Genomic DNA, 23,790 nt, shown 5'->3' on the forward strand with positions numbered 1-23,790 from the left:
AGAGCAATAAAACTCCCATAGTACAGCACTGGAGGAGTAAACACACACACACACACACACACACACAGGCTAATGCTATCGAAGCAGTGGCACTGGCGTGATCTCTGCTTCTCGTTCCACTGAGGCTGAGGTCATGTACTGCTCATCGGAAATGAAATAAAATAAAAATGTGCACACACATGCTCACAGCACTGACACTAAAGAAAAAAAACAAACATCAAAAATAAAATAACAGTCACGACATTACATGAATAAAAATGTGAGCAAAAAAGAAGAGAGGTACAGTTGGAAAATCGGAACATTAACTTGAGCTTCCCTTGGATGTGTGTGTACTAACGGTACAGGGTAAGAGAGAGCATGATGCAGCTATATTTCTAAACGTTTGGATGCAAAGAATTTGATAAAGGTGTTTAAGGACCGCTGATCGCCTGGCTGAGTGCGTTTACATGCACAGAGTAATCTGATCACGTTTCAGGGTTTCCAGTCTGATAATGAGAACTTTCCTTCTACACGCGTAGATTTCTTTCAGTAATCATGCGACGAATATTTTTCAATAGCAAACGTGTCTGTATCGGGGCCCAAGCACAGGATCCGATCAAATCCAATCCGCTGTAGTCGTTTCTGCCGTGTCCGTGTGTTTTGATGACCGACACGACACAAAATATTCCACCAAAGTTCCAGAGAGTTGCTCGGTTACTACGACGACACTCACGGCTCTGATATCCGGCATCGTTTGAAAGGGAGAAATCGGGACCTCACTACTTCATACGTTAGACAGCTCGTAAGCATTTAAACTTTTACATTTTTCGCGACCAAACAGCCGACTAGCATTGATGAACGTTACATAATGTCTTTTTCCTAAGGTATACAATATTAAAAATGTATCAGCTTTGTCATGTTATTTATCGAGTGCTAGATTTGAAGAAAACAGCAAACGCTACACTGCAGATTAAGCTAACAAGCTGTGATTAGCCTAAATGACCAATAATTCTGACCTTCAGAATCTGCGATTTCACAGAAAAAAACTTGCGGACAACAATAGCTTACCAGTCCATACAGGATTTCGCAGTATGTTTTTCGTAGTATGTGATTGTTGCGGCCAAAAATGCTCGAATTTGCTGTGGCTTTTTTCAAAATCTGCCATGCAAGTTGCGAATTTTTTGTGCTTTTTTTTTTAATTGGTGAAATTGTAACTGCACAAAATGGTTCTGCACGGTCTTTCGCCAGCCGTGGTGGTTGTTGGTAAATGAGACGTTTTAGCTGTACTCGTGTTCGACGCACATGAAATGAAGAGGGCTTTGGCTGAAGGCATGTTGTGATGACGTCACATGACGCGTCTCGGCCCAAAATCTGCGGTAATTTTAAAAAAATGGCAAGCTCCTCCGAACATTAGGGAGTTTGCTTGATTTTGCGTTCATTTCTGTGATCGCAGCAGACAGGCTCACCGGTCATCAGCCTTTCATACATGACATCAAGAATCCTTCACGAGTCCAGTAAATCTCCGGGGTTACAAATTTACACACCTCACACCACAGGATAATAATTGGACAAGAAAATCGGACCAACTGGCGCTTTGAAGTCGGGGCAATTTATCCTCGAGTGTGGCTCATAAGGACATAAGCTTCTCAAGCTGTCTCTATTTATATATAAAATGGTTTTTCCCTCACAAAATGTAGAAAATGTGTGCTAAATAATCTGATTACTGGGATGAACTTCAGGTGTCATCTGTATAGAAAGTTTCTGTAAATGTACCTAATGCGATTTAAAATTTACACGGCCACGTGAATACAGCAAACACGGCCACGTGAATACAGCAAACGCGGCCACGTGTATAATGCGGTGAATGCCGAGACCGGGTAATAATCGGATTATTAGTATGCATGTAAACGCACTCGGTGAATGTACTCTGTAACCGGTTGCCAGTTAAGTGTGTGGAAATGTAAACGTGACTTCGGCTGTTTAGCAAGCACAGTGTCAGTATCACCATGACGACTCAGCATTAATATGCTTTAGGATGTCGTTTCGTTATTATTATTTTTATTTATTTTTTTGGTACAAATGGAGGACACCTTTCGTTGGGTGATGTTTCACAAGATCTACAGAAAGAAAGAGCAAGTGACTGACAGAACGTGATCATGTGGGGCAAGCTGAGAGATTTTTGTAAGAACTATACACAAGATGGTGATTTCTGGTGCGTTTGATGCAAATACGCTGATAAAGATGGCGGAAAATGTCGAGCCCATCTTATAGGTATTGTAATATCAATTTTTAAACTGTAAATCCTCCTTTCTCTTAAGCCCATCCACTCAGACTGCTATTCAACAGGAAACAAACAAACAAACAAACAAACAAACAAAAAACCACGAGGACAAATTTCAAAACGCTACATCCACCACAGGACGGAAGAGACTAAAGCTAACACGAAATCACACCAACCTACATGATTACAGCTAATCGCTGAAATAGAGCTCTTATATAAATATGACCATGCGCACCGTTAATACTTGTTCTACCAATAATTAGTTAGTGAGGAAATCGAAACACTGTATTTGTATCGTCATGAAGTGTCTAGAACTTTCTAAAACTATGTATGTTTAAAAAAAAAAAAGCAAACAAACAAAAAAACACCACTTCTTGATGCTATCGTACAGTCTTTGTTTCTTTACGTTCAGTCTTGCATGTATTTGGTTATCGTGTAGACATTGCAACGGTTCAACTTTTTTTGGTTTTGGGAAACATAAAAAAAAACCAAACAAACAAAAAGAAGTAGTAACAAAAAAATAAAACCCTATTATTGTCCTTTGGGGAACAAAAAACAAACAAACAAACAAACAAACAAACAAAAAAAAAACACCATCGACAGCAGCATCTAAAGCAAAAGCAGTAGCAGCAGCAGTAATAATAAATAAATATAATCATAATTTTTAAAAAAAGAGTCAACAATAATGAATGACAATAAAAAGAACACACTATTTGTCCCTAGCAATAAAAAAATAAACAATAAAACAGGTATATTGGTTTGATACCATGAAAAGCTTTTCTGCAATGTCCAGCAGTCAGTGAAGATTAAACGCTAACCTCAACACCTTCAGGAAGATAAACACTCTCCAAAAACATTAGTACTTCCGCCGCACTTTCCTTTCCCCGTCTCGCCTCGTCTGCCCGTTCCTACATTCCCAACTTCCTTCACTTTGATTCCTTCAGACGCCTTTCGCATATCCTGTCTCTTTTCTACTCGTACCGATCCTTCTGCCGACGTACAGTGTCCTGTTTCTTCCTTCCCCACGTTCTTTCTTCGCTCTCGCGCTCCCTTTTTTTCCTTTTGCTCGTGCAGCGATTTGGCTTTGAAGAGCAGTGACTTCTCGGCTACTACGGCTTTGGTTCTGGGAAACTGTGGCTACTCCGCAAGCTGTGGACTGGTGACGAGGGATTATAGGAGAAAAATCGAAAACTTCGGTTCGCCGAATTTAACCGTGAAAAGAATAAGCGAATGGATCGGAAGACACAACGATAAAAAGGAGCGATTTCGATGGAGCTGGAAACCAAATACGTTCCACTGACCGTTCAGTGGAATTTATTTTCAGTCCTCAGCTTTCCATCTCCTCCTTTGTAGGAACGTACACTACTGGTCAAAAGTTTGTGGACATTCGACTGAAATGTTTCTCATGATCTTGAAAAGCTTTCGATCTGAAGGTGTGTGATTTAAATGTGTGAAATCGGTGTTGTAGACAAAAATATAATCGTGCCGACGTATTCATTTCTTTCATTAGAAAACTAACATTTTATTTACAAAAATAATCTTTTTTTAAACGGACGACTCGGAGCGAAATATTCTGAAAAGCATTCGATAAAGTGTCGAGCATCAGTGTGAACTCCTTTAACACTGTTTAAAAAGCATCTCAGGGAAATTCCTCAAGAAATCAGTTGAGAAAACGCCAAGAATACATTTCTGGAAATTCTCGGCAAAAAGAGCGTCTACTTTGAAGATGCTGAAATACTAAATTGATTTGATTTATTCTGGATTTTTTATAACAACATAATTCCCATTTCCATTTGTGTTCCTCCAGAGTTCTGATGACTTTATTATTATTATAAAATGTGGGAAATAAATAAATAAATAAATAAATAATGTGTGTCTAAACTTTTGACCGGTAGTGTATATAAAAAAACAGCTTAGCCACAATGCCCATTTTTCTCCTTTTTGCTCGGTCACTTCTTGCAATAGATCCTCTGAAGCTTGGTCTATACTTCATTCCAACGTGGTTCCTGAACCCTTCGTCAGAAAAACACTTTCGAGACGTTCACGATTGCGGGATGTCAATGACTGGATCCAAACTTGCCAAATGTGCTGCCCAATTGTGCTGTGATTGGCCAGTAGCGACAAACAAATGGTGAAATTGGTGGCAAATGGCAGCACCTTTAACCCGATAAACTCTGTCTGAGACGCGATGTAAAGTAGCGAAGCTATTGCTACGGCGACATTTCCCCAACAGCGACATGGTAATGTTTATTGTCCTGTTTATTCAACCAGGTGATGTTAATGTCCTGTTGGCCAAGTCAACACAATAAAGCCGTTTCTTATGAAGTCACTGTTTTGTGTGGTTTAGCGAGCTACATTTTTTTAATGTATCCCAGTCCAACATTGCCTTGATAGGATACTTCCTTCCTAAGGTCGCGTCGAAAGCTATGACAATCTCACCTCTGTTGAAGCTAGTCAAAAAAGGCGTCTTCCATCTGGATACTACTTGCAAATAGCTGAGAAATATTGTCTCGGATATTCTGTAAGACCAGGAAGGTCCCGGCGCTTCTGATGAAGCATAAACCGAGCGTAAGGTGGGTATTATCTTATCTTATCTACGATCAGCAAACAATTCTCCTCTCAGTCGCTCTCCCGCTTGCATGCCTATAACTCTCCTGAGGTGTGTGTAATAAAAGTATGGTCTAGATTAAACGCTACAAGCTAAACTAATTTTTTTTTAATTATTATTATTATTATTTTGTTGTTACAGCAAAATAACTTCCCCTCAACAAATGTTGAAAGTCAGTCACTTTTAAGCACTATTTCTAACAAGTCCGAGTTTTCTAACCGTGTGTTAGATCGGATATTTGATGGACAAACGCACATTTCAGTACACTACTGCTTCCATCTATTTTCCTTGAGTTGATGAAATTATCTACGGACACGCGAGCTGTCCGGGAAAATGAGGACTTGTCATATATTAAAATTTCGATCTAATAAGACTACTCACAAATGCACAAAACACACACTCACACACACACACACACACACACACACACACACACACACACACACACACACCTTGGCTCAGTGTTGTTCGACTACTCTGTTCAGTCCCTGAGTAAGGGGCTAATGGAGGATGTGGAGCTAACGACCGTGGTGAAGGACACGGTATCATTACGAACACAAAACTGTACACACACTATGCAGGGCGGCTACACACACCGCGCAGCCATATGGCTTACACTGATTTGAAGTCAATACGTGATGTAAGAAGTGATGATATTCACAGCTGTCGCTTTACACTGTACAGTGCTCTATAGCTTATAACGGTAGTGAATGTGTATGACACTATACACGTGAACGTGCATGACTAGCAACTCCTAAGGCTAACGTCCGTCCTGATAGAGTGGTGGATGAAAAGAAAGGATACATACAAATATAAATAGGTTTCAAATTTACAATACACTTGCCCGTGTCTGTCTGTCAGTCATCTTTACTCTGTCTCAAACCGACCTTTTATTAATTGCTCCATCCTTTCCCCTTTTCACACACACACACACACACACACCCCTCCACACTCTCTCTCCGTCCGTCCCTCTCTCTCTCCATCCGTCCGTCTCGGCTTGTGCGGCTACCTGCTGAACAGCGAGTGGAGCTGGTGTTGGCTGTAGCACTGGCTGCTGCGTGGCGATTCGGTGCGCTCCATCACGGTCTGAAACCAGCCCGCCACGTCCACCTCCACCACTTCGTAGCGCCGGATGAAACTGTGTTCCTGACGCATGAAGGGAAGAGGTGAGGGGGTCAAAGACTCCGGGAACGTAGCATGCAGATATAGATACGATAATTCTAAACTAGTCTGATAGTACCAAACGTCATGATATAAAAACTGTTCAAATTTGACACAAAATCCACATTTAACTCTTTGTGATCTGATAACATGTCATTACTTTTCAGCTTTTATCTAAATTATGCTTTCTAAATATATATATATATATATATATATATATATATATATATATATATATATATTTTAAACAGCTTTTTTGTTAAAAAATAAAGCAGTGAGCCATGAGCAACCAAACACATTACACAGTAACACAGAATTCAATTATTGTGATGCTGTGATATATATCGTGTACTTATACACCTGTACATTCATGCAGTTATCTGATCAGCCAATCATGTAGCAGCAGCACAATGCGTAAAATCACGCGGGTACAGATCAAGCGCTTCGGTTAATGTTCACATCAAACATCAGAATGAAGAAAAAGTGTGATCTCTGGGACTTTGATCATGGCATGGATGTCGGTACCAGACAGGCTGGTCTGAGGATCTTCGGGGAATTTCAAACACACGACAGTCCGATTTTACAGCCCCGATTCCAAAAAAGTTGGGACGCGGTGTAAAACGTCAATAAGAACAGAAAGCAAATCTCACAAACCCATATATTATTCACAATAGAACAAAGAAAACATATCAAAATGTTTAAACTGAGGAAATGTCCCATTTTCAGGAAAAAAAATAAGGTAGATTTGAATTTGATGGCCGCAACACGTCACAAAAAAGTAGGGACGGGGGCAACAAAAGTCTGGTAGTCAGTGACGCTAATGACAGAAGTATGACATTGCTGCATCCTTTTTAATGACTTTTTTTTTTTTGCATAGAAAGCAACACAGCGTTTACTTTCCATGGTTGATGTGATACAAAAAGTGTAGCGCTAACATTCGCTCTGTCTGTGGGATTACATACAGCAGGCACTTAATATTTGAATGTGATATTTAAATGAGTGAAATTTAAAGGGATACTACTTACTATTGCAATATTATATATTATTATGAGTGTGGGGTATACCGTGGTAAAACTGTCACTACTGAGACACTTACAAGCAGCTTGTGGTATTTTGGCCTTTTTCTGTGATCCTTTGTGAGGCTGCAAGGACAAAGAGCAAAAAAATATATATATATACACGTTTAGGACGCTAATTAAACGAATTAAATTAATTAAACTGAGTGGCCTGGAATTTAATGTGTACTGCATATCTGATCATTCAGGAGGACATGCTGCTAGAGTGTGTAGATGCGTGTATACCAGTCTTTGACGAAGGACTGGAAGTCGAGGGAGAAGCCCATGCTGAGAGGCAGAAGAGGAGGGTCCTCCTGTAGCACTTTGGTCAGCACCTCGAAGTCTGTCTTGCAGTTCTTATACGGGAACTGTCCTGTGGCCAGCTCCACCTACAGGACGCGAGGAACACGTGCGAAATAAGACATCAATTATAACAAATCATAGACTGTATTACATGCTGTAATATAAATAAACCAAGCAACTATCACTGCTCCTGGAAACTTCTCAGTTGAAGAACCATGCTAAAAATTACTGAACAACTTTAAACAAAGGTTTCAGTAAAAAATTCCTCAGTTCTTGGATCAACCTAATCTCTGTAATTGCAATGCTAATGTTCAAGTCAGTTGAGCAGGTACAGTCTGTCGCCTCCTGTATGTCACCCCCTGTCTGCCGCACCCTGTCTGCAGCTCCCCCGTCTGTCTGTCGTTCCCCTGTCTATCGCTCTCTCCCCTATCTGTCGTTCCCCGAATCTGGCTCTCTGCCAGTCAAAGCACGTCAGGGCCCAGAGTTAGTCAAGTGTGGTCAAAAAAGGAAAACAGAGATGATGAGTGTGTCAAAATACATTCACTTAAGTAAATAGCACAAGTCTGGTCTAGCAGTCTGGTCTAGTATTAGGAAATAACTTGTAATCCATCTGAGATTTCACAACCGCATTGTCAGTTACTTTGAGTCTGCTATGGGAGATGAGTTTTCTTTGAGGTCGATTTATAGGTAATGGTAATGTAAGTTCTGTGCCATCGCTTAGGTTGGGCTTCCCTGTTTTACTGGGTCTGGTGAATTAATTCGAAAGTATTGTTGACACCTTACAAATCGTAATCATTTACTTCCATATCTTTGGCCTGTTGTGCGTTTTACTGTCAGATGTTAACAATTTTATGAAGCAAATGGAAAACGTACCAGAGAGATGCCAAGACTCCAAACGTCGGCTCTGATGTCATAGTCAGGCTTACTGGGGTCCGGAGGGTCTATTCTCTCAGGCTGAACATATTAACACACACAAACCAAAACACAAAAACACCACGGGATTACACTTCAGCCGGAGCACAGAGTATCTCAGTGCTCTATACTTTAGAGAGCATTAGTCAGTCGGTCGCTGAGCACAGTTCACTAGGACTCAGATTCTCATTGTGAAAGTGTCTCCTCGCTCACCGCCATGTAAGCGGCACAGCCGGCGCTGCGGGTTTTAGCTTTGGAGTCGACGAGGCGGCCGCTGATTCCAAAATCGCAGAGCTTGATCTGACCTTTAGCGTCCAACAGGATGTTTGAGGGCTTCACGTCTCGGTGGATGACGCCATGCTTCTCCTTCAAGTACAGCAGAGCCTTTACTATCTGCGGAGTGAGGAACGGAAGAGATTCTCAGCTTATTCTTTAAATTCTGCTGGGACACATTGCAGGTCGACATGAGTTCTAATGTCACGTCAGTGATCTTAACTGCCCACCTTATTCCCCAAACAGCTACGAACACACATAGTTCCCCACTCCCCCTCAGTGCTTCATTTAATCTACATGAACAGAGCATTGGAAATAAGAGAGGAAAGGAAACACAATAGAAGCTCACCGCCACAGTCATCTTCCCCAGAATGCACTCTGGTATGGGCCCCTGGATCCGCTTTTTTAGCTTCTCTGCACACGTCCCCATCAGCTCCATGGCAATGAACACGTCAGTCTGTGAGCACAACAACGCACGATTTGGAATTTAAAAACTCAATATCCGACGTTTCTTCAAGAAAAGCAAAAATGCGCTAATACTCATCGACCACTTTATTAGGAACACCTGCACACATTTATCCTCCTGATTATTTGATGTACTGCACTGCTGCCACCTGATTAGCTGGCTGCATAAGTGCATGAACGAGTACCTAATAAAATAGCCAGTGAGTATAGGTGTGTATGACTCACGTTGGTGACTATCGCTCCATAGCACTGGATGATATACGGGCAGTCGTGGCTCTTTAAGACCACATCCAGATCCATAAGAATCCTCTTATTCTCATCCTTATTACCCGTCCGCCGCATTTGCTGTAGACACACACACACACACACACACACACACACACAAAGCAGTTGTGCAAAAGTAACAACCATAGCATGTTAAAACAGCTAAATAAATAACACACCCTGCATTGTGCTCGTACACACACACACACACACACACACACACACACTGCTGCTAACATGCAGGGCTGTTAAGAGTAAACAGTAATTACTTACTGGCTATAATAGTAGGCATTCAGATTGGCAATTAAAGAGTGATTAAGAAAGAAAAACCCAAGCGCACATGTACACACATTTCTTTATTTTCCCGTCACATACTTACACACAAACTACAACCAAAATCCTATATATGCTTTACTGTAAAAAGAGGCAAAGAGACAACATTAAAGGAACACCGTGCTGCCTTACGAGATGGTAGTCCTCAAATAAACGTCAATTCTGTCAGGGTTGAAGTGAAACATTTTTGTGGAACACTTACAAAAACAGTAAGTAAGTACAAACTCAAGACGTGTCCTTTAACAGAAGGAAGAACGTGTGTTTACGAGAGCCATGTTTCTGCACGGATACTTAGGAAGTGCGAGTAAACGAAACTACTACCTTCTCTGTTAGTTTACATTATTGTGTGTGTGTGTGTGTGTGTGTGTGTGTGTGTGTGCGCGCACTCACCTTGACAGCGATGACATGGCCGGTTTTCTTAAAGCGCACTTTGAACACCTGTCCACAGGTACCACTTCCGATCTCGCCCTCGTTGATCAGATCCGTCACCTCCGCAGGGTAACGCTGCAACACACACACACACACCCAACCATAGCGAATTAGCAGTCATGTTCCAAGAAATAACAGTTATAACAGTAGTCTACAGAGTTGAAATTTTTATTTTATTTTATTTTTTAAAGATTTTGATATTTCCACATACCCTGGCCAATTAATTAGGTATAACCTACAGTATGTGTCACTCTGCCTATATACGATTACTGACTGTCGCCTGTATGTTGCTCTGCGGCGAGTCGAAATGATTGCGTTATAAATTGTAGACATTAAGAGCACTACCATCTAGAGGTGGACCGACAGTGGATTTTAACGATACGGATAACGAAGTTGGGCGATAACCGATTAATCAACCGGTAGTTTTTAAAATTGATACTGAATGAATGAAAAACATAACACTCAAAGTTAAATATTGCTGAACTTTATTACAAAAATAAACAGTACTGACTGTACCATCAAAATGTACTGTACTTATTTATTTATTTTAAAGAAAAAAATATAAATAAATAAACATTAATATACAGTGCCCTCCACTTATATTGGCACCCTTGGTAAATATGAGCAAAGAAGAAAAATTGTCTTAACTGTTTAACCTTTTGATCAAAAATGATTGCAAACAGCACCACGGCTGAACCAAAATGAAAAAAAAACAAGTGTGAATCTTTCGTGTCCTTTCCCCTTCAGTGAAGTGGCTTATCCACTGGGTGACATTTATTCCAGTGTCTCCTCTATCGCTGTAGCAAAGGATCAGAAATCGTAAACGCAGTGGCTAAACCGTACACGTTGGCAGCTTACCTGAATATTGAGGATCTTGTGGTAACAAATTAACGTTGCTACTTGTGAAGTCAATGGTGTGTCTCACCTGTCCGTCAATCTTCAGGTAACCCGTCTGTTTCATAATTTCCTGTAGTTTCTGGTCTATTTCAGCACTGTGTACACAGAAACCGTGTTTAGATCACTGTATACAGTGAGTGTGTGTATTAATATAAATATGCATGTAGGTCATGTACTTCTCCAGGCTTTTCTGCAGGCCATAGGGTGGAGTAGGCAACGTGAGCATGTGTCGTGGTCGACTGGGGTACGAGTTGTGCTGTGGTGAGCTCTCTGTGGAAGAGGAGCGGCTCCCGGCGTCGTTGGCCAGCGGCAGCTGCAGAGCTGAGCACGGGGAAGACGGAGAGAAGCAGAAGAAACACAGATCAGAGGCAGCCTTCTTGTCAGGATGACAACTGAGATCTTCAATTGAGGAGACTGCTTGCTTTTAAAATGTAGCCAGACAATCTGGAACATAAACCCTCGCATCTCTTAAAGGAATATTACTTTTATTTTATTTATAAATAAATAAATCAAAAAGATAGAATTATCTCTAGAGCTTAAAAAGGTTTATTGTTTGCCTCAGACCGATTTGAATCAGACCCATTTGTTCAAAGTAAATATCAAGCAGCCCGAGATTAGAGGCTCATGTATAATAGCGACTTGGTTCAAGCTGCGGTCGACGCTCCTGCGTTCAGCCTTACACAGCGAAGGCTTATTGAGTGCCGTGCTTCTGATTTTCTTCCACCGGAAAACATGCCTGTGGATGAAAACTGGTTAGTGTGGGTTAGTCAGTGCAGTCAGGCACCTGAGCCACACAAACATCAAGACACGTACAACACACACACACACACACACACACACACACACACCCTCTTGCAGCACACAGCGTTGAAAACTGTCAGCCATTCCGAAAAACAGACAAACAGACAGTCAGATTGAGACAGGAGGAAAAAGGCCAGACTAGTTCAATCCCAGCAACAACCGACCGCTTCAGATGCTCTGTCAAGTGCTGTATTAGCTCGTGTGTGTGTGTGTGTGTATGTTTGCGACCGGGCCGTGCGGTTACAGCGACGTCATGCACAGTGTCTGTCCATAGATCGAAACGGGTTAATCCATTCTCCAACTCAAACACACACGCACACAGCTCTGCCACTGAAACTCGCTCTAGCAGAGGAAGAGAGGAATGGAGCGAAGGAGGGACAGACGGATGGATGGATGGATGGATGAGCAGAAGATCGAGAACAGAGGATGCAGGATAGGACAGAATCAAATCGAGGTGATGCGGGCAGAGAGCAAAGTCTTTACTCGAGTCGGACACCAGAAGACCGATTGATCCCTATTTTGCTGCATGAAGGGCACGGAGCGATGAAATGAAATGTAATCATGATGTATGCAAGCCTGTCTTTGGGAAAGTGTGAGGAGGAATGGAATAAAAAAAAAAAAAACATTTTTGAAAAAGGAAAAGAGAAAGCAAAGAAAAAAAGGGGGTCATGACTATGTTGACATGCAAAGGTTTGAATGGAATCCGGAAATATTTATTGGGGAAAAAAATAATAAAGCGAATGAAATTTAGTGTTTATACAATATATTACTCATGTTAATTTATGCCAATATCAAAGTGTATGAAATTAACAAAAAGTGAGAGGATGGATTTGTGTCCTGCATCACTCAGTTTAAAATATTAATCCACCTAGTTTACCTGGACAGAAAATTAATTCAGACTAGTGACAATCGTCCCATTAGTATTACTAGTAACTATTAAATATTATGCTGCATGTAATCATAGCTAATCAGACTGAAAGATCAAGAGAGAGAGGTAAAACAGATGATGAAGAAAATGATTATGCATGTGTGGGAGAAATAGGGAGGGAGGGAGAGAGAGAGAGGGAGAGAGAGGGGGATGCAGTGGCAGAGGGTGATTTGGTGAATGGTACCTGCGCGCTGGGAAGGGGCTGGAGCAGGACTGAGCTGGATCACGATGACTAGATACAGGAGAGAAAAATACACACGCTCATTACTGAGAAAAAAAATTCATATATCAGCCATTCTCCACCTCTCACACACACTGCAGAGATCTCTTCTAATCTTGTAGACAAACACTTCACACACCTATATCGGATAATACAACCCCAATTCCGAAAGAGTTGGGACAACATGGAAAATGCACCAAAAAAAAAACTAACAAAAAGAGTCATTTGATTCACCCTGTACTGTATTGAAAACACATTATGAACACGTTATTTGATGTTTTACTTTGTGAATTTAATTTACTTTTGAAAATATACACTCATTTCAAATCTGATGACTGCAACAGACTCCAAAAAATTTGGGATAGTCGACTGTTTACCACTGTGTAACATCACATTTTCTTTTAATAACACTTATTAAGCGTTTGGGCGCTGAAGACACCAGTTAGTTAAGTTTAGCAAGCAGAATTTCCCCCATTCATCCATTTCTTCAGCTGAAAATCTGTACAGGGCCTTGGTTGCCTTATTTTGCGCTTCATAATGCACCACACATTCTCACTGGGAGACAGGTCAGGACTGCAGGCAGGCCATGCTAGCACCCGCACTCTCTGCTTACACAACCATGCGCTTGTAATCCGGACAGAATGTAGTTTGGCATTGTCCTGCTCTGGATGGCAGCATATGTTGCTCCAAAATGTGTACATATCTTTCTGCATTAATGCTGCCCTCACAGATGTGCAAGGTACCCATGCCATGGGCACTGACACACCCCCATACCATGAGAGACGCTGGCTTTTGGACCTGACACTGATAACAGCTTGGATGATCCTTTTCCTCTTTGGCCCGGAGAACACGATGGCTGTTTTGTCCAAAAACTATTCGAAATGTCGACTCGTCAGACCACAAAACACGATTCCACCGTGCTACTGTCCATCTCAGATGAGACTGAACCCAGAGAAGTTGGCGGCGCTTCAGCACAGTGTTGATGTACGGCTTCTGCTTTGCATAGTAAAGCCTTAACTCGCATCTGTGGATGCAGCGGCGAATGCAGCGGCGAATGGTGTCAAGTAACAGGTTTACCAAAGTATTCCCGAGCCCATGTCAGGATCTCCATTACAGACTCATGACGGTTTTTAGGACAGTGACGTCTGAGGGATCGGAGATCACATGCATTCAGAAGTGGTTTTCGGCCTTGCCCTTTACACACCGGGATTTGACCGGATTCCTTCAATCTTTTAATTATATTGTGCACTCTAGAAGGTGAAATGCAGAAAATCCTACCGACTTGACTTTGGGGAAAGTTGTTCTCAAAGTGTTGGATTATTCCCAGATACATCTGTTGGCAGATTGGCGAGCCTCGACCCATCCTTACTCTTGAAGGACTAGGCCTTTTTTGGAGGCTCCTTATATACAATGATTAGACGATTGCCTCACAAGTTTCACATCACCTTCTTATTTCAACTTGTCACATCGCTATTAGTCCAAAATTGCCCCTTGTCCCAATTTTTTTTGGAACGTGCTGCATGTATCAATTTCAAAATAAACGTTTATCTTCAAAAAAAAAAACTATGCCGTTGATTAGGTAAAACATCAGATACCTTGTCTTTATACGTTTTTTTGTTTGTTTGTTTTAATACAAGTCAAAGTACATTTACAAATCACTCCTCTTTGTTTTTATCTGCTTATTCCATACTGTCCCAACTCTTTCGGAATTGGGGTTGTAGACTAAATCTTATCCTCCACTCAGAAAAAAAAAACTTATAAACACGCACACACACAAGCAAAACATGAAGCTTCTACAAACCTGCCTGCCATGTAGATCAATATTTATGCGCCAAAGTAAGAACACACTTAAAAAATAATTTCATAATAAAACGACTTACACTGAGCAATCAGTTTATCAGATAAACCGTATAAGTGCTATGACATAAGCGTACTGTGCATGTATATAACAACAGACTGAAGCCATCACAGGACCACCAGCAACCAAATATTACTTAAGTGGTGGACTCTTTTCAGCACAGAAGTGCCATAAAAATGTGGTCAGAGAATGACAATGGCATGGAATCCAGACACGGACAATAATGTGAATCCATACCGATCTCTACCCTGATCAACTACCAGTGTCTGTCTCACCTAGACACCAACTATTGCCATGAGGTAAGAGGACCTGATACGATGTCCAAAGAATGTAAATACAATGTAGGTGTAGCCTAGAAAGTCAGGGTACACCCCTCAACAATGGAGCATACTGCAACTCTGAGCTCCACAAATCAGTAAAAACACACAGTAGGCACAAGCTAAAAAAAAATCATGTAAAATACCTTTACCTTAAAGATACACCTACACACAACATGTTCCTTAGTCCAACACATATCTTTTCTAAAACCAAACCCTACTCTAGTCTTTTTCAAACCAAATCAGACATTAGGAGGCACATTTACATCTAGCTGCTCTTCATACAAACCAAGCAATGTGCGTGTTATAGGAATGCACCAATTTGATACGGAGTGTTCGTATACTGGCTTTAAATGGTAACCAGCAATTCCAGTCCCAAAAAGTTTGTTTATTTTATGCATTGTACGAGTGTTATGTAGACGGACATGATGCCTGTTCACACTCGCATTACTACGCAACATAGAAAGAGAAGCACCAGATACTGTGAGCAGGTTAGGATTAAGTATTGTACATGGAGTTGGACACAGCTGTTAGGATCTTGAGATCAACAATGTCTTGCTGATTGGCCATAGTTTCTGATACCCGTTTTTAAATCAGTCCTATGGTGCATGATGAGATCAATGAACTTGACCGGTACACCATAATTGGCGCAACTGAAAGTATTTCCACAGCTCTGCATCCAGGTCAGGTCACAGCACCGTTTCAACAATCGCTCTGTCAAATGGACTCTTCTTGTGAAAGTCGGCAGTTCTTGACCACAACGGGTGACAAAATCTACCAGACATGGCTCCTGACTGGCTCGACAGAATAACGTAAGACATATTGTTGGGAGTTTGCAAGTTTGAATACAGACAATGCCAAAGGAATCAAGAGAACAAAACCGATGTGCTCTTAGGGTAGGAAGGATGGCACTACTCGCGCTCCCCTGACAATCAGAGAGACATTAGCCAAACGCGGCCATTAGTGAGGTCATGTATGTGGAAGAGGGTAGACAGCTCTTTCTGTCTGAGTGAGTTATGCTGCCCCTATGACGTAGCATGGGGGTTGGTTTCATGTTCCTTTAATGAAGCACGTGCTTACTAAACAATCCATGGTTTGTTGGGGATAGTTTTGGAAAGACCGAATTGTGTGTGTGTGTGGGGGGGTCACCTGCCAGACACTTGCCACAGAGTTTGTGAGATAAACATATTCCTAATGTTGACAGTTTCTACACCTCATCTTGCCACAACCCCATCAGCACCTTGACCAAACCCACTTTAAACCATACACAGGAATCAACTGGTGAAATTCAGACGATCCATTTCAGTTAAGTGAAGTTGTGGATAAAATACCTCTCTGGTCTTGTCAAGAAGTTTGCGAAATCAGATTCAGTTGCAACTGGTCATGGGAATACATTCATAAACACAATCAAAGTGTAAGTGCACTCAATACAACCATATTTTATATAAAACAAGTGATCAAACGTTAGGAGAAAATTAGCATGTTATAGATGATACTGAAATCAGTTGTCAGTGGTTATATGCCCATGAGGATCCAAAACAAGAGAACATGCACGGCACGATTAGGTGTAAAATCCGCTTTTAACGTCTTAGGTGCGTTTACACAATTGTTATGTCTATAGTCCATATCCAGGTTATAATCCTAACACGTTTTCAACTGCTAAGTGTGAACAGGGCTTCCAAAACCTGGTACAAGGATCAGGTCCAATGATCTCTGTGATTTAAGAGATTTAGGACCAAAGTGTGTAGATGAAGAAAGGACTGTCCAAACACACACACACACACACACACACACACACACACACACGAGGTGTGAAATATGTAACTGAATATGTTTGGGGTTGGCACAGGTTTGATTGCGAAATAGCGACCAGTGTGAACATGCCACCTCCATAATTGGCATCTAAGTGTGTGTGTGTGTGTGTGTGTGTGTATACATATAATGTGTGTGTGGTGTAAACCGACTGTGTAATAGTTTTACTTAATTATCTGTATTAGTTTTTAAACATTTCTGAGACGAAAGAGAAGGTCTAATTCGTATTATTTGTGAACTCAGTATTCAGGAGAATAGATACAGCCATTATAGCATGTTAGCTCAGGATACACGGCTAATTATGAGTTATGCTAACTAGCTACCTTCAGAGCGGTCAAATTTTGAAAGCTAACGTTAAGCCGCTGACATTCTTCTGAACACATTCCTACTACATAGGAAATGTATTATCTTTGTAAACACGAATACACTTAACTAAGCAAAAAAAAATGTTTTTCCCCCACAAAAAACGAATCTAGGTAGAATGTATAATTAGCTAGGCTAGCTACGGTTAGCCATGTCATGTTGACTGATTAGGGACAAGGGCCTGCTAGTTTAGCTTTACAGTCAACCAGACATAACGAGATTGATGTATATGTTTACAGTATAAATATTTTTAATACATGTAATATGTAGGCATTTTCTATTTGTACACACGCTGAATAAACACTTGTGTAACCGGTCAACGCGCTGTCAAGCGTTTAGACAGGAGCTGACCTCAGATATGAGCGCTTGGTGTTTTGTTTATGTAGCGCGCCAGTTAGCACGTTAGCTCGTGCCCAGGCTCGCTCCCGTCTCCCCGCTAAACTCTCATAAACATCCGCGCGCACTTACTGGGCCTCGGGCGCGAGCGCTGCGGGCTCATGTCGATGTTGAGGTCGATCCGTCTGCGAGGTTCGTTATTTTCCTGCTTCAGTTTCTCCTCGATTCGGGAGAGTCTCTGTTCCAGCGACGACATCTTGGAAAAATTCAGCACCATCGGAGCGTCTCCCCGCAGAAACTCCTCTCTCTCACTTACACACGCACTCTCTCACACTCTCTCTCTCTCTCTCTCTCTCTCTGACTCTCTCTCACACACACACACACACACACACACACTCCCCAGCGGTGGGGACGAGTAATGCAACCATACTAGCGTACTAAACAGTAGGGCTGGGTAAAAATATCGATTCTCCGATTTTAATCGATCTTAATTTAACGGAACTATATCGATTCTTAACGCGCGTGCTTTACTTGAGAGGATGGGAATATTATCTGTAGTTCGCCTCTCGTCCTGAAGATGTCGCCATCTTTCATGGTTTGATTTTTTAAAGGTTTTATTTCTTAAACATGTTTTAAGTTGTTAATGAATTTCACTTTTGCACATTTACAAAGATTTTTTTACAGTAATGTGCAGTTGGTGCTTAGCTTCTGTGTATTGTATGCAGATATTTATGATTTCTTGTTACAATATTTGTTACTCAAAGTAAAGTAAGAAGTAATTACACATAATTGTGTGGGCCCTATTGTTAATGTAAATGTGTATTTCAGTAATATAGTTAAGAAGGCGGGTTTCAGTTACTAGCATTTATATTAAAACATAGATTTATAATATACAAAACTAACATTTTAAATGAAATATTGATAACTAATCAATATTGAATCAAATCGAATCGCCAAATTGGTCGCAATACTCAGCGCTACTAAATAGTATGCTTAGTATCACATTAAAGGTGCAATACGTGATTTTTTTTCTTGCCAAAAATACTAATACTCTGGAACGATAAGTGTAACGTAATAAAAGACGATTGTTTAAGCTGTGATCTCAGGAGAATAGTATTACTAGGCTGCAAAAAAACGGCCTTACGGCCCAGAAAGCATGTTGGTGTTTACCTGACCATCCTGTCAGTCATTTTACACACACTCCCACACACCCCTTCATGCCACATCCTGCTAACATGCTAATACCTAATGCTAATTATAATGGTAATTGTATTGGTTTAAATGGAAACTATATTGGCCTTTACAGGTAATTTGTTGCCTTCTGTTGGTGGTGTGTTATGTCTAGTGGATACCATTAAGGACCAGTAATGGTGTTAATGGTTATTTGCAGTGGAACCAGTTAGAATTTCTGTGATGGTTTCTGTTGTTTTGTTTAGCAGGATTAAACAATAGAGAACTAACCATGGTGAGAAATCTTGCCTAATGCACCTTACCATGGATTACATACAGTACTATTTAGTAAGGTAGAATGCAGTTTGTGACATAGCCAGTGACAGGACTTAAAGGTGCAATGCTTGATTTTTAAAAAAAAAAAATCCTTACTTGTTTAAACAACCTGGAATACATGTAGAACATGATACATAATAATAATTGTGTAAGTCATGGCCTCTGCACAAGTGTATTATGTGGCTGAGAAAACCATTTTGGAAAACCGTTATTGTCGGAAGTGCTTGTTTGTGTATACACACACACTTTTATAGTCCTTTTATAGTCACTCTCTAACACCCCTTCACTCTGCCCCATCTCAGTCTGAAATCGGTAAGCACCCGGCACCGCCAGACGATGGGCCATGACGTATTTACGTTTTGAAATGCCGTGGTTCTTGCGTACAGTGAAACACCAAAACCCCTCGTTAGCAACAGCACGATGTTCTTTACAGCGAACTGTGTTGGCTAATGTTAGCTTGGGTGTTCATTTCTATTAATAAGTATATTCATACCTTCAAAAGTTGCGTATGTATTACGAAGCATACAGTCTGAAACCTTGCTTCAGCTTACTAAAAAGAGCTATGCAAGTGTTCTTACATATACACCGATCAGCCATAACATTAAACCCAGTGACAGGTGACGACAATAACATTGATTATCTTGTTATAATAGCACCTGTCAAGGGGTGGGATACATTAGGCAGCAAGTGAACAGTCATTTCTCGAAGTTATACATTGAAGTGTGATGCTCTGGGCAATTTTCTGATGGGAAAGCTTGGGTCCTGGAATTTATGTGGATGTTACTTTGATATGTACCACCTCCCTAAACATTGTTGCAGACCAAGTACATCCCTTCTTGACAAGAGGCAGTGTCCTCTTTTAGCAGGACAACGCTCCCTCACACTGCAAAAACTTAAGGTGTTGACCTCTCCTCCAAATTCCCCAGGTCTCAATCCGATCAACGAAGACCCACCTCGCAACTTACAGGACTTAAAGGATCTGCTGCTAACGTCTTGGTGTCAGATACCACAGCACACCTTCAGAGGTCTTGTGAAGTCCGTGCATCGACGGATCAGAACTGTTTTGGTGGCACAAGGGAAACCTACGCAATATTTGGCAGGTGCTTTCAATATCATTGCTGATCAATTTATTTATTTATAAAGACAAACACAACGGTTATGTACAACACATCTTTATAAATAGAGCTCATCTCAAACGTTGTGTAATAAGTGTACACTGGAATGACAGGATTCATACTGACCTCCGGATCACTGGAAACAGAAGCAGAGTGTAGTTCGATTTACTGTCCCGATGTTGTGATGGTCGATGCACAGACATTAATGACGTCTGCAGATAAAAGGTCTACGAAGAAGTTGTGCTACAAGTTTGTCACAGTGTATTCGTATCTGTGTGCTATGCAAAAGTAACTCCATTTTGCACATAAAAACCTTTACATTACACAAGCCAGTGATTTCAAGGAGGGGAAATATAAAATGCGGTTGAATTTAACAATACAGGATCGGGATTTTTAAAAAGAATTTGCTACATATTCCCACCTAAAACAAAGAAGAAGAAGAAAAAACCCCACAAAAACTAAAAACCCATCCTTCATTAAAAGAAAAAAAATAATAAAGCAAAACCAAGAACTCACAGCAATTTTGGATCCGAACCTGTTCATTCCTTCATCGCAATAATTTTAGAGGTATCGGTCTATCTTTGCTTTTTAAATCCCAAACTGTTCGTAGTTAAAAGTACGTTTGTATGTGCTGAAGATAGCGGTATAACGACTGGACGATTTTGGATCAATGCATCCATTTAAAAACTACTGAAATGATTTGGGGTTACTACAACAAATTAATAATTATGAATTTCAATTGATTATAAATAAAAAAACAGAGGACTGGTGTGTAAATAGGTTTAGCAAGTTGATTTGCCCGGAACTCTGATACTTAAAACAGTCCTCTCATCATCATTTGCAAATGAATGGTAGGGATACACCGGATTCTAAACAAAGTTGGTGACATATCACTAGGAGGCTACTAAATCGCAGAGTCGCTCATCGTAGCAGGTTCTGGAGTATCGTCAAATGTTGTATCGTTTCCTCAAGATTTCAGAGTCTTATCATATTATGTGAAAGCCTGAGGTGTACACTCCTAGCTAAAGCATAATCTATTCTGAGATGTTTAATGAGCCCCGGTTTTAAACTGGCTTTGAAGTTTCTGAGTTACATTTAGCACAGGATCAGATTTTGCTGTTAATTTAAACTCATTTTGGTCTCAAACCTATCTTTTTTTTTTTTACAGATATTATTTAAAAAGTTTGGTCAGTATAATGCCATGTGCAGGGTGTTATAACTGCAGTATAATATAAAGTGTGATTTATATCGGGAGTATTTGACACATATTCCAATTCTGTAAATTCACACTATGACTTTAGGTGCTTTACGTTTTATGCTCATTTTAGCTTTCGCGATGTCGTATATATAGCATCATTTTATATCAAGTGAAGGTCACGATACTTGCATTATATCACTCCATCCATTGACGAGATCTTTCTTTCAACTAACATGCTTACAAGACAGACTAGAAGATTCTAAAGGGACAGCGTATAAAGTTAAGGCATCCCCGTGGTATTTGAGAATGTAAAAGAATTTCAGTGGGTCCAAACACCTTAACAGGTAAGAAAGGAAGAGGATCTTCAGTTACTGAATGGCTGTGAGGTGAAAGTCAGAGATAAAGAGACAATAAAGACTACATTTTAAGTTGTTTCACATGGGCAGTGGTAGCTCCGTGGTTAGGACCCTGTACTTGTGGCTGGAAAGTTGTGAGTTGAAATCCCAGTCACTGTTGTGTCCCTTAACCTTGCTTAGCCGTGTACTTGGACTGGATTCTGGCTCACTCGTAGGCCGCTCTGGATAAAAGCGTCTGAAGAAAGAGTCGACGTTTCTATCATATTTCTTGTCTTTTGCCACTTTCATCCTCCATCACAGTGTAAAAACTCCACACATTCTCTTCAACACACGAGCCATCCTAAACAACAGCCCTTCAACTTTGCCGAGTCACAGTGTAGTGGTTATGATCGTCTTTCTTTGTAATATCACAGTGGGGCGAAATAAACAATCCTAGAAGACTGTAAAAGGTCTAGGAACTCTGACCCCTTTGTGACCTTGACGGGAGCTCAGCAGAGGTCAGAGACGTAGTCAAAGTCACGGAAGCTGTCCTGGTCCTTGCGTGAGAGCACACGGGGTTCTCGCGGCGGCGTGAGAGTGGGTGCCTCCGTTGTGAATTCTTCATCAAAGTTACTCACGTCCTCGCTGTCTCCAATAGTGGGAACGAACGGAGGGGGAAGTTTACGCAGGAGGAGAGCCTCCCAGTCCATATTCTGTAAGAAAGAAAGAGAGAAGGATGACATAAGAAAAAGCATTCACATTTACAAACTCTGGGCTGGATCTGGAGTTGAGGTAAGCACATCTAGGCTTAAAGTCCCCAAAAATCAAAATTGAAGCTTTGTGGCTTTTAGTGTGAATATGTTAGCCTTAAGGTTATGTATAAGCTAGTGTGTGCCAAAACAGTAACAAAATTCGCATTTAGAAGATATATGCATTAAAAATTTGCATTCTCTCTCTACCGCTGATACGGATCAACAATTTTGATGACATCATTCTGCACTTCAGCTTCTCATCAGATTTTCTGTCCAATCAAATGCTCTCTAGAATCTGAAGTGTCCCGCCCCCAGCATTATAAATATCCATAGTACTAACTGTCGAGTATGGCTTAGCCTGCGCTGTGAGGTACGCTAAACGCTATTGGCTATTTAAAAATTGGGAGGCGCCACTTGATATGTCCCGCCCTGACTTCCTGTTTCAGTGTAAACACATCGACTAATGCTGTGCATTTCAATGAACTTTACAGGGACTTTAATAGTGAAATTATGCACAACAGTCCTCAGACATAAGTACAGATTTAGCTGCAATTAATTTACGCAAAAACAATAAAAATACTAAACAATAGGATGCACTGGATCAAGTGCTATTTTATAAGCTTCAGAATAACAAGGGTGGAATTGTTCAATTAAACCAAATTTGCAGCGGCTAATGTGCTAATTATGTGACAATTAGGACTATAGCATCTATATGCAGCATATATTTTCAATATACTAAACTCTCCTAACTTTATTTCAAATGTTTGTCATCCTTTCATTCATACATCATCACTATCATCATATATCATAATTTCTTTTTTTTTTTCTTTTTTTTTTTAAAGAATCATCATTAAATTGTCTCTGTTTACATCATATTGCATTTGACAGTAAAGGAAAGCACGCTATTTACTTCTTCAGTCAACATTTTCTATCCTTAAATTTTTTTTAAGGTTTAAAGGCAAGTGCTGTGTCTACTCAAAAAAAAAAAAGGCCTGGCAACCTCGGAGGTGTGAATTACATACAGGTAATTTGCATAATCTGAATGGCAGGGTTAAAAGCAGACTTAAGCAGCTGTGTATCCTGATTCTGAATATGAAGAACTTTCTCAGAGTAAATATTGATTTAACGTTTGGATATAAGTTGCTGGCTCTGAATGTGGCCCTCTTGTTTTTGAACACCTGTAGGTATCTCTAACAAAAAAACAAAAACTGGTGGCATTAAATAGCACGTTGGAGTTGAAAAGTCAATAATTACAGTTAAACCTGAAAATTTGTAATAGATGGAGCATT

At 40.6% G+C, this 23,790-nt stretch overlaps 2 protein-coding genes across 6 annotated transcripts in view; both read right to left on the reverse strand.

Annotated features, from left to right (window-relative positions):
• Nucleotides 1-1,136: 1,136 nt before the first annotated feature.
• map2k7 (mitogen-activated protein kinase kinase 7) lies at nt 1,137-17,972 on the reverse strand. 2 transcript variants are annotated; one of them, XM_017457363.3, is made up of 12 exons: nt 17,728-17,972; nt 12,874-12,921; nt 11,137-11,281; nt 10,989-11,055; nt 10,025-10,138; nt 9,263-9,382; nt 8,922-9,029; nt 8,513-8,692; nt 8,261-8,341; nt 7,331-7,473; nt 7,126-7,171; nt 1,137-6,014 (listed from the first exon to the last, which is right to left on the reverse strand). In XM_017457363.3, the coding sequence occupies exons 1-12, from the start codon at nt 17,870-17,872 to the stop codon at nt 5,874-5,876; spliced, it is 1,338 nt and encodes a 445-aa protein (XP_017312852.1). In that variant the 5' UTR covers nt 17,873-17,972; the 3' UTR covers nt 1,137-5,873. The 2 variants fall into 2 exon arrangements, with proteins under 2 accessions (XP_017312852.1, XP_017312853.1); XM_017457364.3 differs by lacking the exon at nt 12,874-12,921.
• Nucleotides 17,973-20,213: 2,241 nt separating this feature from the next.
• The window catches only part of pkn1a (protein kinase N1a), a 55,554-nt gene continuing 51,977 nt past the window's right edge, over nt 20,214-23,790 (reverse strand). For all 4 annotated transcript variants that reach the window (XM_053676274.1, XM_053676273.1, XM_053676271.1 and 1 more), the window contains one exon: nt 20,214-22,462. In XM_053676274.1, the coding sequence (XP_053532249.1) occupies nt 22,259-22,462 (204 nt within the window). In that variant the 3' untranslated portion in view covers nt 20,214-22,258. The remainder of the gene's footprint in view (nt 22,463-23,790) is intronic.

This window comes from Ictalurus punctatus, chromosome 26, assembly GCF_001660625.3.
Source record: "Ictalurus punctatus breed USDA103 chromosome 26, Coco_2.0, whole genome shotgun sequence".
In the NCBI taxonomy this organism is placed as follows: domain Eukaryota; kingdom Metazoa; phylum Chordata; class Actinopteri; order Siluriformes; family Ictaluridae; genus Ictalurus; species Ictalurus punctatus.

What these genes read in the sequence shown, in the direction of transcription:
- map2k7 (XM_017457363.3), bottom strand. Translation starts at nt 17,872, where the DNA reads ATGGTGCTGAATTTTTCCAAGATGTCGTCGCTGGAACAGAGACTCTCC. An exon ending in CTGCAGAAAAGCCTGGAGAA is followed by an intron (nt 11,056 to 11,136) that starts GTACATGACCTA and finishes CTGTGTACACAG; the next exon opens with TGCTGAAATAGACCAGAAAC. An exon ending in ATGGAGCGATAGTCACCAAC is followed by an intron (nt 9,030 to 9,262) that starts GTGAGTCATACA and finishes TTGTGCTCACAG; the next exon opens with ACTGACGTGTTCATTGCCAT.